This window comes from Camelina sativa, chromosome 17 (assembly GCF_000633955.1).
Source record: "Camelina sativa cultivar DH55 chromosome 17, Cs, whole genome shotgun sequence".
NCBI lineage: Eukaryota > Viridiplantae > Streptophyta > Magnoliopsida > Brassicales > Brassicaceae > Camelina > Camelina sativa.
Genome location: NC_025701.1, coordinates 15693306 through 15708334, shown reverse-complemented (window position 1 = coordinate 15708334; position 15029 = coordinate 15693306). Strand labels below are relative to the sequence as shown.

The following is a 15029-nucleotide window of genomic DNA, read 5'->3' as shown; positions in this document are numbered from 1 at the left end:
GAAAAACAGAAATTCAGATCATCTATGAAGAAGGTTAATTAATACTATAAAAACTTATAAAATCTAAAATATGTATTTTTCAAAACTACCAAAATATTTAAAAATTCATATAAAATTTAAGAAAATGTTTTGAAAATTTGTCTTAAACAAAAGTTTGTAATAATCTCATTGTTGACCAAAAAATTTGTGCAACTTTTGGAAAAAAACCTGAATCGTACTATGGTTAGTACTTAGTACGTTGTATATGTACTTGTGGTATCTATTCCTCACTATTCATAGTAGAATATAAGATTTCGTTTACTCTGAAATTTTAGACGGTGCAGCAAAATATTGTGATTTATATTGAGGACCACATATAATTTTTTCCAACACCATTTACATATGTCCATAGACTGAAATTCATATTTGATTAAATTTAGAGGGATTTTTTTTTCACTTATCTTATTAGTGTTGATGAGATTATTTTGTTTATAATATGAATAAGGGTTTTCAATTACGTGAAATGGTTTGAACTTTGAACACTGGACCGAGCGAATGCATTATACAAATTAAAACTCAAAAAGGGCTAATGAAAGAACACGATTCTAAGCTCTCGTTTTTAATAAATAAGAACTACTTATATTAATTTACATATAAAATCTGTAAAATCTTTGGTTGTATGCGACCCAACATAACCCCATACACAATCACGTGGCCCATGCATGAAGTTATTCAAAAGACTAACCAAACTACCATATGCCGCACGAATTTTGACGACTACTTCATTTTTTTTAGTTTTTTTTTTACTTTTATCATAATTGTATGAACAATAAATCTCATTCATGAAAACTATCTGAGCTACTGACTTGACTTAGAAGGGAGGAAAGGTCAGGAGGCCACTAAACGATCTGAGCTACTGAAAACGATCAAGTTTTAGTTTTAAAATATTTTTTGTTTAAACAATCTAAATTATAACACAATTTTTTTTGGAGAGAAATAATCGTAAATGACAAAAAACGATTTCTGAATCTTAATTAGGAAAACCACTTTTCTTTTTTTTTTATAAAAATGAGCGGTAATCTACAAAATAAAAAAAAAAATTGAAAATCTGCAAGCATTTAAAACCATACTTTCCATAGATCAAGTATTTTCACTATGCCAATTTCGAATTTGTTATTGCAGGATATAGGTTCCCGATCGATTATTTGTTTGCGTTTATATTGATATATTAGTGTGAATTAAATGTATCTAAAATGAATCCACAATTTTAGTCACATTAAGTAAATTATGGTTGTTGCTTGTAAATATTAGACGTTTAACGTATGGATGTTTATGTTTCAACTTTGCAAAACATATTTTTTGCGAAGTTAGAAAATGCTTGTATCTCAAAATCTTTTGTTTTATCTTCATATAAACGCAAACGTAAAATGTAGTACGTATAAGTTTTTTTTGAAACAATAGCTCATTCACAGCCGGTCTCTCTTATTTCAAGTGATCGTTTATGATTATGAATCTGAAAAGATTACGCAGCCTTTTTTTCATGCTACTTGCAGAAGGTGAGTCATGGGACACACCGTCCCATTTGATAAATTTCACGTGATTTTAATGCAGCTTACAATATATGTACACGTCGATATACCTTTAGTGGGCACATACGTTCGCGTTACGTGTACGTTCGTATGCAAATGGATATGCATGTTCGTTTTTATTATTTGCCTTTATCTTTTATATTTTTGTGTTAGATTTGAGAAAGAAACCCTAGATTTGTGTCGGATTTTTAGGAGGCATCTTATACTGTATATATTCCTTTATTTTTTTTTTATTTTTTTTTGTATGGAATATGCTTTATTTGGCCGGAAAATATCTCGTAGATGTATCATTTTTGGACGGCAGAGCGGATGTCTACAAATATACGAATTTCTTACACTAATTTATTTCCAATTTTTTCGTAGTTTACTGAACTTAAACCAAAAGTTTGATTCCAACGTAGATTAAACATGTATATTAACATCATTTCTAATCGTGTTTTCTTATTTTGACAGCTACCGTGTTTTTAACTTTGATATGGAAAAATATTCTTTTTTTTTTTTCACAATGTAAAAATATTCATAGAAACAATAATGTTTTTTAAATCCGATTCCAGTAGTTTTATTTTCTGGTTCAAAAAATTGAAATGTTGTGAAGCAATTCAAAGTCTTTTAGTTACAAATCAATCACATCAACCAAGTTTTGTTCTTGATACTACCATTCTGCTCATTTTCTTTAAGTGGCATAGTAGAGTCATCAAATTCTAAGATAATCACAAATAATACATATACAGCTAAAGTGTTCATAAGAAAATTTAATTAATATTTTCAAAGACAATTTGTTTAATAAGTAATACAAGCAAAGATTTTTATGAATTTTACCAGGTTTATAAGTAGCAGATTGTAGTACTGATCAATCTAGTCCGGAACAATGATCGGGTCATTAGGTTTACCGATACGACCACAGATCCGCATTAGACCGTCCGAGGTTATGGTTAACCTTCGTCAGCAAAAAAAAATCACAACATCAGGATCATCGTAAAATTGAAAGTTAACCACATGACTCCATCAGAAATAAAAGCTGACTCGGAAACCTAAACAGAAAGAAAAGCCCACTAACTCAATAATATGGGTTACATTGGGCCGTGATAGACGAGCTCGCTGACTATACGATCTTCCCTGTAAATGTAATCTCCATTATTTTCCCGTTTTAGAGAATCATCTAACCAAGTATAGAGAAGTAATGTACTCCTGATAAATGAAGAAAGTTACAAGAAAATAAATATATATGATAAAATTACAATTCCTTTAATTATGGCATAGCTGATTCTGCCTCTATAATTAATCACAAGGTTATGATGCATCCAAATATGGGGCCTGAAAATGCTCATCACACACCTTTTTCATGTTCCATTTTACGTACTCAAATACATCATATGTCCCATTAGAAACCCTACTATACGACTGTATATAGTGAAGAAACCAAAAGTCTTGAGTAGAAGTATTCGACAATAAAAACAAAGTGATTTATCATCTATTATGGCGTTAAGAGAGATGATAATAGATGAGAGTGATGACATAGAGAGCTATAGTGACCAGTCTCTTTGTCTAGATAAAGCCAAGGAGCTTCTTGCTCTCATCAAGCTTCCCACGGGATTGTTGCCACTCAAGGATATGACAGAAGTTGGGTACAACAAAACGAAAGGGTTTGTGTGGATGAGGATGAAAAGCAAGATTGACCATACATTCCGTGCAATAGGTCGCAGGGTGTCATATGACACGGAGATAACTGCGTTTGTTGAGGACGGTCGTATGAGGAGACTTACCGGAGTCAAAAGCAAGGAGCTCATGATCTGGGTTCCTGTGAATGATATCTTCATCAGAGAGAAAGATCCTGAGAAGATCACCTTTGCTAATTCCACCGGCCTATCACGAACATTTAAAGTTTCAGCATTCCAATGTGAGGGTTGATAAATGATAAAATCAGAAGAAAAGAGGAGCAACCAAACTTCCTTGATGTAAGCAACCAATATAGAACAAAACTTGTTCCATATTTAATAAGAGAGTGTAATTAAAATATCATAAAGATAAAGTCCTCTCTTACAGTGAATTGCTTATGAATCATAAGAGTAAATGAACAAGTTAAGATCATGTCTTGATGTATAACCGTTAGTTTCTAATCAACATATTAGAATCGATTCACTGGTTAAATATGGCGGAAGATGTGTGTTATGTTCTTTATCTATAAGCCAATATTTCACATAGAATAAGGAAAGACACGCTAAACCTAAACAATCAGATGGATCAAACAAACAACAGGAACGATCGACTATATATCTGAACTACAAACAAATTGAGATGAAAAATTATATATAAAGAAAGAGATGTTAGCTTCAAAGTTTAAACAGCGTGCACATCCTAGGATTCTAGCTTAAGTTAAAAACTTGGAAATCTGCTATGTGAAATCTATCAACTTTGCCAAACAAGACATAATGCAGAAGCACCTTTTCCTAAGTTTCTTACATAACCTACGTGAGAAAATACTCACCTCTGGGAAAATATCTATTAAGTGAGACAATGTATAGAGTTAGATTACCATGTTCAATGCTTTGTCAATTCTGGGTAACGAAGCCAAATCCATAATCAGGGCCTCTTGCAAAGAAGGGGACCAAAAATGAAACTGCCCGCTAAAGCTCTCAGTCTCTCTGGTGTATCAAGATCCTTAAACCAAAGCCACAAAAGAAGGAGGCAATTGTATATAATTAAGTTGGTGAGTCTAATGTCTCCAACCCACCATCTGGTTCTCTTTTACTTCCATCCTTTGATCTCCAAGCACCAAGAGTCTTGAAATCCCACACAACCTCTGAGATTTCATCCTGAGGCAAGGTTAGACCTTCGCGTTTTATTGACCTATGCAACTCACAGAAGAATTTAGGGTCTTGTAGCCTGATGTACTCCTGCAAAAGTTGCTCATGATTTGGGATCCAATTCCTAGGGAATGGAGTATAATCACATGACGGAATCAAAGACATGCGAGAGAATTGAACTCCTTCTATAGCATCGACAAGCCCCATCCTCAGAAGATCAGAGTATTCAGGTGCAGAATTATTACTACTCTCACTTAATGGATGGCTAAGATCCCGTGAGGCAATGCTGTACACTTTGGCACGAGATTTAAGTCTATACCTTGCAGCGTATAGTTTAGCCAAGGAGCTTCTTATTACATAAGCACAGAACCCAACAGCCTTCTTGCGATTGTCAGCATATTTATACCAATCAGCCATCGTTTCAAGAAACTTATTCATCTGAGAGTTACTATGTGACTGGCTTGAATACAGCATTGGGTTACACGGTAAAGGCTCAGGATCTTTATCACCTTTAACAAACGCAAGCCGTCTAAACTGGCGGATACATTGTTCTAAACTAGCAGACACAGATAGCAACGTTCCCACACCCTTTTTACTCACAATGCTGCCTCCACTTCCTGTGTAACGGAGGGTAGGGTATATAACTCTTCGGCAAATTATGTGGTCAAGAAACTGAATACCCCTGCTTATATGTTCAATCTCTAACTTTGAATTATCCAATCTCAAACCAAAAACCTTATCACAAAACTCAATGATTTCCTTCCGAATCTTTACTGCCTCCTCTCTAGGCCCTCTAACGCCAATCAGAAAATGGCCCCCATACCTAATGTAATCCATTTTCCTAGTTTTCTCCTTCCCACTTGACGGAACAAACTCCGGCCATGCTGGATTATGACAACCATCTTCAATAGACTCCTTCCATATTGAATCATCTTTACAAGGTCTAAAAAACTCAACTATCTTCGTTTCCATAAAGCGATCCAGCTCATTAAGACATACATTAGCAAGCAAAGGACTCAATACGCCACAGTAACCATAAGAAGGCACTTTAGCAGCTTCCTTAGGAGCAAAACTGTAGAAAGTCCTAAGCCAATAAGGATCCGGTTTAGGCTCATCCTCACTCAAAATCTTCTTCTTCGTCTTGTTTCTCTTTTCACGTTCGATCCTCCTCTTCGTCCCCAATCCATTATCATTGCCATTTCTCTCAACAACTCGCTTTAACACTCTCTTATCAGGTAATCTCAAAGAAGATTCAATCAAGCCAAGAACTTTCCTATCCTTAACAACCTTTTCCATACAATTCATCACTACATCTACATCCACATGGTCCAACAGTTCACTAACATCACCCTTCATAAACCACAAGTACCCAGCAAAATTACTTCTAATAGTTCTAATCACAGTATGTGGATTTCTACCTGGTCTAAACCCATGAGACTTACTCGAAAACCTAGCTTCAAAGAAAGGCTCAAGAACCATCAACAAAACCTCATGAACCACCCGATCCTGAAAAATCGGTTCTTCAGACTCAATCATCCTCTTCACCTTCCCTTTCGACATACCCTCTACACCATTCGTCGAGAACTTATCGCTAGGACTCCTCACGTGCTGATTCATCTTATCGTTCCACCGGAATTTGCCACCGGAACGCGTGACGGCGTTCTGGAGGGAGAGAAGCGAGCGGAGAGCGTTGGCGTGAATGGCATTGCGCGGCGGGAAAGTTCCGGTGACGTGAGCACAAGTGCGTTGATATGCTAAGATCCATAAATCGAATTTGGAGAGAAACCCAGTGAGGTTCGAGAAAGTAGCAGAAGGAGGAGACGAGAATGATTTGACCCAAAGGGAGAGACAGATATCGACGGGATCTTGCTTGAGTAGTGAATACAGATCTTGCGTCGAAGCAGGTTCCGGAGATTCGGGTTTGCGACGGTTTGGGGAGATTGAAAGAGATGAGATTGGTTTCGGGAAAGATTTGCAGTGAAAGTGTTCGACGATATTCCTCACCCAAGTTAAAGGATATGTCGTCGTCAGTCTTCTCATTCTCTCTACACTTTTGGGCTGAGTAGAGGCGGACGCATGAAGTTTTAGTAAATAAATTGTTTCCAGTTTAGCCCCTAGATTTTGCTATAACTACGAATCAAGCACTTAGGTTTTGAAAAAGAACTAATACACCCCTACAGAAGCGTAAGAGTTAATTGATACGGTGTTGGAAGAAAGAAGAAATTGGATGCTAGTTGGGTCGGTCAATGCTTCTAAAGATGCTGCCGTGAGATTTCAGAAAAGACTTCTCTCTGCGTTGGCTTTGAACACTTTTTGTTTTCCTTGAGCTGTGAAAAGATAGCATATCTGATCCCGAGGAAACCTCATCTTAGTCTCCGGTCATTCCCTTCCCGTTTAGATCGGCGGCAGAAAGATTCAGATTCCGAAGTCAATTATACGAGGATCTGAACAATGTCGAAATCTCTACCATATTCAGTGAAAGATATTCATTACGACAATGCCAAGTTCAGACATCGATCTCCTTTAAAGGTTAGATCTTGATCTCTGTGAATGATATGGGCTCTGTCCAAGTTTTTTCCTTTTTCCATTCTTTTGATTTTTACATGTTTTAGATGGATTTGAGATGTCACTAGTACTTGCTTCTGGTTCGTCTTTTGGCTTTAACATGAATTGCTTTTGTGTCGAAATTGGCCTGGGGAATACGAAATTACCTGATAACATAGAAGAATTTAGCTTAGCTCTTAGTATAAAGTCTCTACCTTTAGATAAAAGTATTAGGCTTCTTGGTGTGATACTTACTAAAAATAAAGTTATTAAAGGAGCAATAAAAAGGTATGCTTAGAAGCAGTACGTGCTATATATCTAGTAATGGGCTTCTGGTTGTATGTGTTTATGATAATTGTTTCTCTCTATGTTGCTGGTCTTTTGACATTTGCAGTGTCTCCTTTGTTTTGGGTTCTAGGTTCTTTCTCAAAGCTTGCTTACGCTTAACACAAAACGCAACTGCGCAAGCTGTAGCACAGGGAAGTTCCTAATATTGATATTAGTCTTTGGACTAGTATGTCTAATGCTGATGAGTAAGAGTCCAAATGATTCTGCTCTGAATGAAAAAGGAAAGGTCACTTTTGTTGGGGGACTTAGGCTAGGGAGACTTTTGAGGAAACCACCTAGGCTTCCACCTAGATTATCACCTGATGAAGGACAGTTAAGAGGTAGTTCTACTAATGGCTCTACGATTTCAATTTCCGACCCAAAATGGGCAGCCAGACAGCAAAGTGTGAAGGATGCTTTTGACCATGCATGGTCTGGCTATAGAAAGTATGCCATGGGTTATGACGAGCTTATGCCTATTAGCCAGAAAGGTGTGGATGGCTTAGGGGGACTGGGTGCCACTGTGGTGGATGCTCTTGATACAGCCATGATAATGGGTCTTGACAATATCGTTTCTGAAGCAGGATCATGGGTTGAGACTCATCTCTTAGAGAGAATCAGTCAAAAGGGTCAAGTTAATTTGTTTGAAACTACAATACGTGTCTTGGGTGGGCTTCTAAGTGCATACCATCTGAGTGGAGGAGAGCAGGGTACGATGAACATGACCCATAATGGACCGAAGCCAGCTATCTATCTAAATATTGCTAAGGATTTGGCTGACCGTCTACTTACGGCTTTTACCTCTAGTCCTACTTCAGTTCCCTTTTGCGATGTCATATTACGTGAATCGACCGCTCATCCAGCTCCAGGAGGAGCGAGCAGTACAGCTGAAGCTGCCTCTGTACAGCTTGAATTTAATTACCTCAGTGCTATTTCTGGTGATCCAAAGTATAGTACAGAGGCCATGAAGGTCTTAGCTCATATCAAAACTCTTCCAAAGACGGAAGGTCTTGTTCCAATCTACATCAGGTAATTAGTTTTTGCTCTTTCCAACTAGCAAGACCATGAGTAGTGATTATGTTTTCCTTGCTTTCCCGGGATCTTTTGATCTGACATGTTGTTTCTACTTGGTGCAGCCCTCAAACAGGTGAATTTGTTGGTGAGAATATCAGGTTGGGATCTCGTGGTGATAGCTACTATGAGTATTTAATCAAGGTGTGGCTTCAACAAGGAGCCAAGTTCAACAGTAATTTCACATATTTGCATGATATGTACATCGAGGCAATGAAAGGAGTCAGACATTTACTTGTGCGTAATTCAATTCCAAAAGGTCTCGTCTTTGTAGGGGAGTTACCTTATGGGTCTAAGGGAGAGTTCAGTCCAAAAATGGACCATCTTGTAAGTGCCACTAGCTACATTGTATTACACTGTTGTCATTCGCTGAGAGACTTCACGACGTTTGTTGTTCGTGACTTTTTGATTCATTCAATCGTTTTTATGTCTCTAGGTATGCTTCTTGCCTGGTACTCTTGCTCTCGGTGCTACCAAGGGGCTAACAAAGGAACAAGCCCTGAAGGAAAATCTTTTATCCTTTGAGGACCTAGAAAATTTGAAACTTGCAGAAGATTTAGCGAAAACATGCTTTGAGATGTATGAAGTAACTGCCACTGGCCTTGCTCCAGAAATTGCTTACTTTCACACAAATGTAAGTTTTGCTTGTACCTTTTTCCAAAACAATAACCTTTGCTTTTTGCACGTTAGCCTTGGTCACTTGGTTTAAATTTTGTTTATTCTTGGATTCTCTAATAAGCAGGAGTACTCTGAGGACGGTCTTGAAGGTGGAAATAAGAGTTCAATGTATGCAAATGACATAATCATAAAGCACGCTGATCGACATAATCTACTGCGTCCTGAAACTGTTGAATCACTCTTTGTCCTCTATCGTATCACAAAAGATACTAAGTATGAAAACTATTCAGCCGATTTTTCTCTCATTATCTGAGTTCTTGGGGATTATTCTTCTCTTAAAGCTAACACATTTCTGAAATTGCAGATACCGAGATCAAGGTTGGCAAATCTTTGAAGCATTTGAAAAGTACACAAAGGTGAAATCAGGTGGATACACATCATTGGATGATGTAACAGAAGTGCCGCCTCATAGAAGAGATAAGATGGAGACATTTTTCCTTGGTGAAACATTGAAATACTTATACTTGCTTTTTGGAGATGACTCGGTGATACCATTGGATAAGTTTGTTTTCAACACTGAAGCTCATCCATTGCCTATAAGAAACACCTAAAGGATTAGTTTTGAAGACTGCTCCAGACAATACACACACATACACAAATTGAAGAGAGGGTATGGAGGAAGTGATGTATAGTACAGTGCCAATTGGAGAAGAGATTGGATCGTTGAGGAAAGAAAGTTTAAACTTTCTATGTAAGATAAGTTTCAGCAGCCAAATTATATATAACTTAACTGGAAAGTTTTTGTTTGTAATAGTAGGTTTCTTAAGACTAATACTCTCTTTTCTTTGAGCTCCCACTTGGCAAATTGTAATCAGATACCATGGAGATGAATTTTTTAGTGTTTTTAATACGTTTCATTTGGTCCTTTTAGCTTCTTTCAAATCCGAGTCGTAAACCTTGAATTATGAGATTATTTGGTCCTTTTAAGTTTTAACTCTTCGTAACCCTGAAAGGTATTCCATAGAACCAACCATAATCGATTTGAAACATGTATAAGGACCATCTTTTAGGTGTGCACACAAAATATATTGTTGTAAATCTCCAAATTCATAACTTGAGAAAGGGCGACAAGATCCTTTATAAGTTACACGTTCAAGTTTAGTGGCCAACAAAAAAGATTAGAGACACAAAGCGACATCAATAACCACAAAACTGAAACCATAAGAACCCTCAGTAACTGAATATGACACCATCTGAGACAAGACCGAGCACGGGGGTTCAACAAATGTGGTTGCAACTGAATCAAGCCTTTGCTTTTCCTGCCTGGATTGACTGTAGCCTTTGTTGTAACTTCATTATCTGCAAAAATTTCGATTCCATGAATTATTGAAACCATATGATCATTATCACCATTTTAAGCCAATGAAGTTAAGAAAAAAGTTTCATTCGTGTCCATGGGTCCTCATTCTCTCAAAAGAGCAAGGCTACTCAACAAAAACAGAGGAGAGAGAGCAAAGTTCAAGTATTTAATTCCAGGGCACGCTTAAACTAACAAACGATAACCATCTATCTACCAAAGTATCTTTACAGAGCTTAGTAAAGTGAGCATAAATGTTTGGACTATTAGCAGTGCTAGTTTATAATGCATGAAGAGGAGGACGTCTTACCGCTTCTCTCTTGTTGTTTTGTTTTTCTTCCATATCTTGAAGAATTGCATCAAGCCGTTTCCTGCAAAGGATATTAACAACATTATTTTTGAGGCCATGACCCTATAGCTTAAAACAGTTCATCTACCTTCCTCATAGTTGTTATATCGCTAAAAGGGAAAATGTTTTTTTCCACAATTTAAAGCGCTTTACTCATTCAAAAAGAGACAGGATGATGTTCACTACCCATATTAGCAACTAATATTATCACCTTTACCCTAATTAGATAATTTATCAACACCAGTCACTCTCTATTAGCCTAGAATGAGATAACAAACTATAAGGTTATTTATCTCTTCAACTAGTTTCTCAATTAACCGCATTTGCTTCAATCAAAGTAAAGGAATAAAAAAACTCACAATTCAGCAGAGATGTACTCAATTCGTTTACGGACATTAGCATTAGCTTCAGCCAAATCCTGCTTCACTAGCACCGGACCAATCAATTTGTAAACGTTTGCATCTTCTTCGAGCAAATCCAACTCCTGTATACACACAACACACCCACAAAGGATTAAAGCTGGAAGTAAACAGTATGATGAAGCCAAGCCAAGCCAAGCCAAGCAATGCAATCAAACAACCCCTCTTTCGAATCCACAAAATCAGAAAAATTCACCATTTTAAGTAGCCACAAAACCTAGAGAAAACAGTGAGACATATATGTTCTATACCTTAAGGACGAGCTCATTCTCACCGAGTTGGATCGTATACTTCTTCCTCAGCTGATGATTCTTCGCGATATCTGATAATATGAATGAACACAGTAAAGTAGGGTTTCCCGCCTCCAAGGGGGATAAAAAAAATTCACATGGAGAAAGGTGAAAGAGAATTTCAGAAACTTGCCTTTCTGAATTTTGCCGAGATCATTGGCCTTGTTTTCTAGGTCTCTCTGCAAATCACGAACAGCCGTCGATGAACTCATCTTCGTCGTCGTCTTCTTCTGCCTCACTCCGGTGGTTTTATTGGAAAGAGGACTCTCTCGCAGTCGCAGATCCACCAATAGAAACAACAACAAAACGCCGTTAAAGTCACCGTGTTTTAGTAAGGCCGAAGCCCGTTGGAATTAACTTGGACTTTTATCGGCCCAATATGTCTTTTTTTTTTTTTTTTTTTTTCAATTTTTATGAAAGTCCTGAGCTAAACAATATTCTTACGTGGTAATCTAAACTTTGAAATTTTCATAATTGGATTCGAGATGTACAAATGTGGAGCAATTAGTTTACAGAAGCTCATCTTCAATGGACTGTACTAGGGAATTTGCAAAAGCCAATCTTGATCAGGATCAAATTTTATGTATCATTTTTACTTTCCTCATATGATAACAAACATTATCCATGTTGATTATTTTAACAATTTCAATTATTAAGTCAATATAATCGATGTTCAAAACAAAAAAAATATTTTTGAACTATAACATATATACTTACTTTGGATCATAACCCGTATAATTTATAAATTCCAACCCCCTAATGAGACCATAATCATAAAATTGGTACAAAAAAAACTGTAGCGGTTAATTGTGAAATTAATTAAGCTAAAGTTGTCTAATAGCTAATCAAAGATTTTCTTAACCCCATGTGGAGTGGAACAATTGATCCATGCTCGAAGAATCTGAAAGGAAAAAATAAAAATATGGTCAAACCAAATCCTCGAGGGGTGAACGATCAAGAAACTTCAGCTCTCGCTGTAAGAGGAAATACATAGAGAGGACGACGAGTAGACCTTCCACTGAAATCGCCAGGAGACGAAGAGACTATATATAAATGAGAGACCTTGGACTGAAACTTAGGACTTTGTATAAAAATAAAAGAGTGATCTATGTACAACTTTATTTAATTAGTTTTCCCCGAAAATTGCCATAGAATTAGCGCGGGATTAACGTTTTTAACAACATGTTAAATATGCAATTAATGATGCTCAACCTGGGTTAACAATTTTTTTTTATTTGGGAAAATTTCAAAAAAAACACCAACTATTTAATATTTGCCAGAAAAAACATAATTTTTTGTTGTCAGAAAAATACACAGACTATTTTTTAGTTGACAAAAAATACACGAACTATAACCTTTTTCCAATTTCTCCTCGTCTTCGTAATGATCGTTAAAGGCATTGTGATGGCGTTATTATTTTTTGAAAAAAAATCCAAAAAAACACAAATTATTTATTTTTGTCAGAAAAATATATGAACCTTTTTTTTTGCCTGAAAAATACATAATTTTCTATTTCTTATTTTTTCATTAATAATGTTAGAAATCAAAACTCATAATTTTCTCTGCTCTCTTGAATTTCATCATTGAAATTCTAACCTTTTAAATTTTCATCATTGGGTTCGAGATATACAAATCTGGAGCAATTAGTTTGCAGAAGCTCGTTTCCAATGGACCGTAAGACTTCACAATCAAGTACTAGCATAGGGACTATAAACTTGCATAAGCCAACCTTGATCAGGATCAAATTTTATGTATCATTTTTACTTTCCTCATATGATAACAAGCATTATCCATGTTGACTATTTTAACTATTTCAATTACTAATTCAACTAGGTACTAACCCGCGGAGAACCGCGGGCTGAACATTTTTTTAATAAAAATTTGTAATAATTTATTTTATTATAATGTTATTTATAATAGTTTGTGATTAAAATTTGGTTTGCTTATATTATAATTTTTGTATTTAAAAATGTTTATTGAAAACCTGTCAATAAAACATTTGTATATAATAAATAAAATTGTTTAAACCTTTGTCAACTAAACACAATCCTTACTAACATGTAAAAAAAAGCAACTAAATATAGCTAGTAAAAGTTTTAAAATGTCTCTTTGAAAACAACATTTATTGTATTTTTCTGTGGCTTCATTTTCTTGTTTGTAATAATTTTAACCTGTGGTGAAAATTTTTTTTGATAAAATTTATAGCTGTATATTTTATTCGATTTGGTTTTTAAAATCTTACCTGTTAATTTTTTTAAGTATGAATTAGTTTTGATTCTAATAGATTTTTTTTTATTTTTCTACAATTTATTTTATTTGATGTGTCCCCGATTTTCATTTTTAATTAATTTTATTTATTTAATTAATTAATTAATCTTAAAGTTTTTAATGGCAATTGAATGTAATTTTTACACATTTTAAGGTTAGTTTCATATTTGCACTAACTAATATAGTAGGATAAAATTTGTAGTTGTAGATTTTATTTGATAAGATTTTTAAAATCTTAGTTGTAAATTTTTTTTTTCTAATACGGATTAGTTTTTATTATAATAGATTTTTTTGTTACTTTTCTACAATTCCTTTTATTTAATGTATCCCCAATTTTCGTTTTTTTAATTACTTATATTTATTTAATTAATTTATTAATCTTAATTAAGTTTTCTAATGGCAATTGAATGTAATTTTTTATACATTTAAGGTTAGTTTCATATTTGTACTTCTCAATTAATATAGTAGGATATAATCGATGTTAAAAAAAAAAATCATTTTTGAACTGTAACATATATACTTACTTCGGATCATAACCCGTATAATTTATAAATTCCCACTGCCTAATGAGACCATAATCATAAAAATGGTAAAAAAAAACTGTAGCGGTTAACTGTGAAAATAACTAAGCTAAAGTTGTCTAATAAGCTAATCAAATATTTTCTTAGCCTTGTGTAAACGATGAATCTGTTTTATAAAAGAAAAGTTTGCTAGTGTTTCAATATTATGATAGATTTTCGAGACAAATTTAATACTATAAAATTCACAAAAAAAAAAAAGAATGTGAAGAAAACAATTCAGACACTTTAATTTAGGATGTCATTTATATAGAATTAGCTCTCCATTTTGTTTGTTTGTCAGCAAATAGAATTAGTTCAAATCTTCTACATACCTTAAAATTCAATTACTAATAATTCACTCCACAACCTAAAAGAAATACAGTTTTACCAAAAAAAACACACACACAACTCTTTAATTTTCCTGCCTTTTGTACCTCAATCTAAAATAGTGAAAAGGTGAAGATTATTAAAGAGACATTTTTTTTTGTTTGTTGTCAAACTAATAATTCACTCCATGACCTAAAAAGAAATAGAGTTGGATCAAAAGTAAAAAAGCAGCAACTTTACCTCACCTCTAACACACAGATCCAATAAGGGGAAAGAAAACAAAAGAAAGCATAGGTATATAATTTATTCCATCGTGGCTAATCTGAATATGACAATTAAATATGTTTTGATTAAATTAGCAATGAAACGAGTGAAGGAAAGAAACATTTCTTACCCTATTCTTTTACTTTATTTTTTGTTATGCGTGCATGGAGTTTTGTCTAAATATCTGTAAACAGCTTTAAATATAGTGGAAAATTAAATGTGAAATTAGAAAATAATTGAAAGAAAAAAAAAAAAAAAAAAAA

The 15029-nt window shown here is 34.8% G+C and overlaps 3 protein-coding genes and 1 pseudogene across 3 annotated transcripts; 2 read left to right on the top strand and 2 right to left on the bottom strand.

The window, feature by feature from the left end:
* LOC109129997 (uncharacterized mitochondrial protein ymf11-like) lies at nt 2793-6439 on the bottom strand. The gene is made up of 2 exons (XM_019239086.1): nt 4102-6439; nt 2793-3431 (listed from the first exon to the last, which is right to left on the bottom strand). The coding sequence occupies exon 1, from the start codon at nt 6410-6412 to the stop codon at nt 4268-4270; it is 2145 nt and encodes a 714-aa protein (XP_019094631.1). The 5' UTR covers nt 6413-6439; the 3' UTR covers nt 2793-3431; nt 4102-4267.
* LOC104757344 lies at nt 3030-4093 on the top strand (annotated as a pseudogene).
* Nucleotides 6566-9849, top strand: LOC104757343 (mannosyl-oligosaccharide 1,2-alpha-mannosidase MNS3). Its single transcript, XM_010480073.2, has 6 exons — nt 6566-6901; nt 7335-8272; nt 8380-8641; nt 8751-8948; nt 9057-9205; nt 9297-9849. The coding sequence occupies exons 1-6, from the start codon at nt 6824-6826 to the stop codon at nt 9541-9543; spliced, it is 1872 nt and encodes a 623-aa protein (XP_010478375.1). The 5' UTR covers nt 6566-6823; the 3' UTR covers nt 9544-9849.
* On the bottom strand, nt 10017-11646 carry LOC104757342 (prefoldin subunit 6). The gene is made up of 5 exons (XM_010480072.2): nt 11481-11646; nt 11309-11379; nt 10998-11122; nt 10600-10660; nt 10017-10291 (listed from the first exon to the last, which is right to left on the bottom strand). The coding sequence occupies exons 1-5, from the start codon at nt 11557-11559 to the stop codon at nt 10235-10237; spliced, it is 393 nt and encodes a 130-aa protein (XP_010478374.1). The 5' UTR covers nt 11560-11646; the 3' UTR covers nt 10017-10234.

What these genes read in the sequence shown, in the direction of transcription:
- LOC104757342 (XM_010480072.2), bottom strand. Translation starts at nt 11,559, where the DNA reads ATGAGTTCATCGACGGCTGTTCGTGATTTGCAGAGAGACCTAGAAAAC. An exon ending in GAGTACATCTCTGCTGAATT is followed by an intron (nt 10,661 to 10,997) that starts GTGAGTTTTTTT and finishes TATCCTTTGCAG; the next exon opens with GAAACGGCTTGATGCAATTC. An exon ending in AAAACAACAAGAGAGAAGCG is followed by an intron (nt 10,292 to 10,599) that starts GTAAGACGTCCT and finishes AAATTTTTGCAG; the next exon opens with ATAATGAAGTTACAACAAAG.
- LOC104757343 (XM_010480073.2), top strand. Translation starts at nt 6,824, where the DNA reads ATGTCGAAATCTCTACCATATTCAGTGAAAGATATTCATTACGACAAT. An exon ending in TTGCTTACTTTCACACAAAT is followed by an intron (nt 8,949 to 9,056) that starts GTAAGTTTTGCT and finishes TCTAATAAGCAG; the next exon opens with GAGTACTCTGAGGACGGTCT. An exon ending in CGTATCACAAAAGATACTAA is followed by an intron (nt 9,206 to 9,296) that starts GTATGAAAACTA and finishes CTGAAATTGCAG; the next exon opens with ATACCGAGATCAAGGTTGGC.
- LOC109129997 (XM_019239086.1), bottom strand. Translation starts at nt 6,412, where the DNA reads ATGAGAAGACTGACGACGACATATCCTTTAACTTGGGTGAGGAATATC.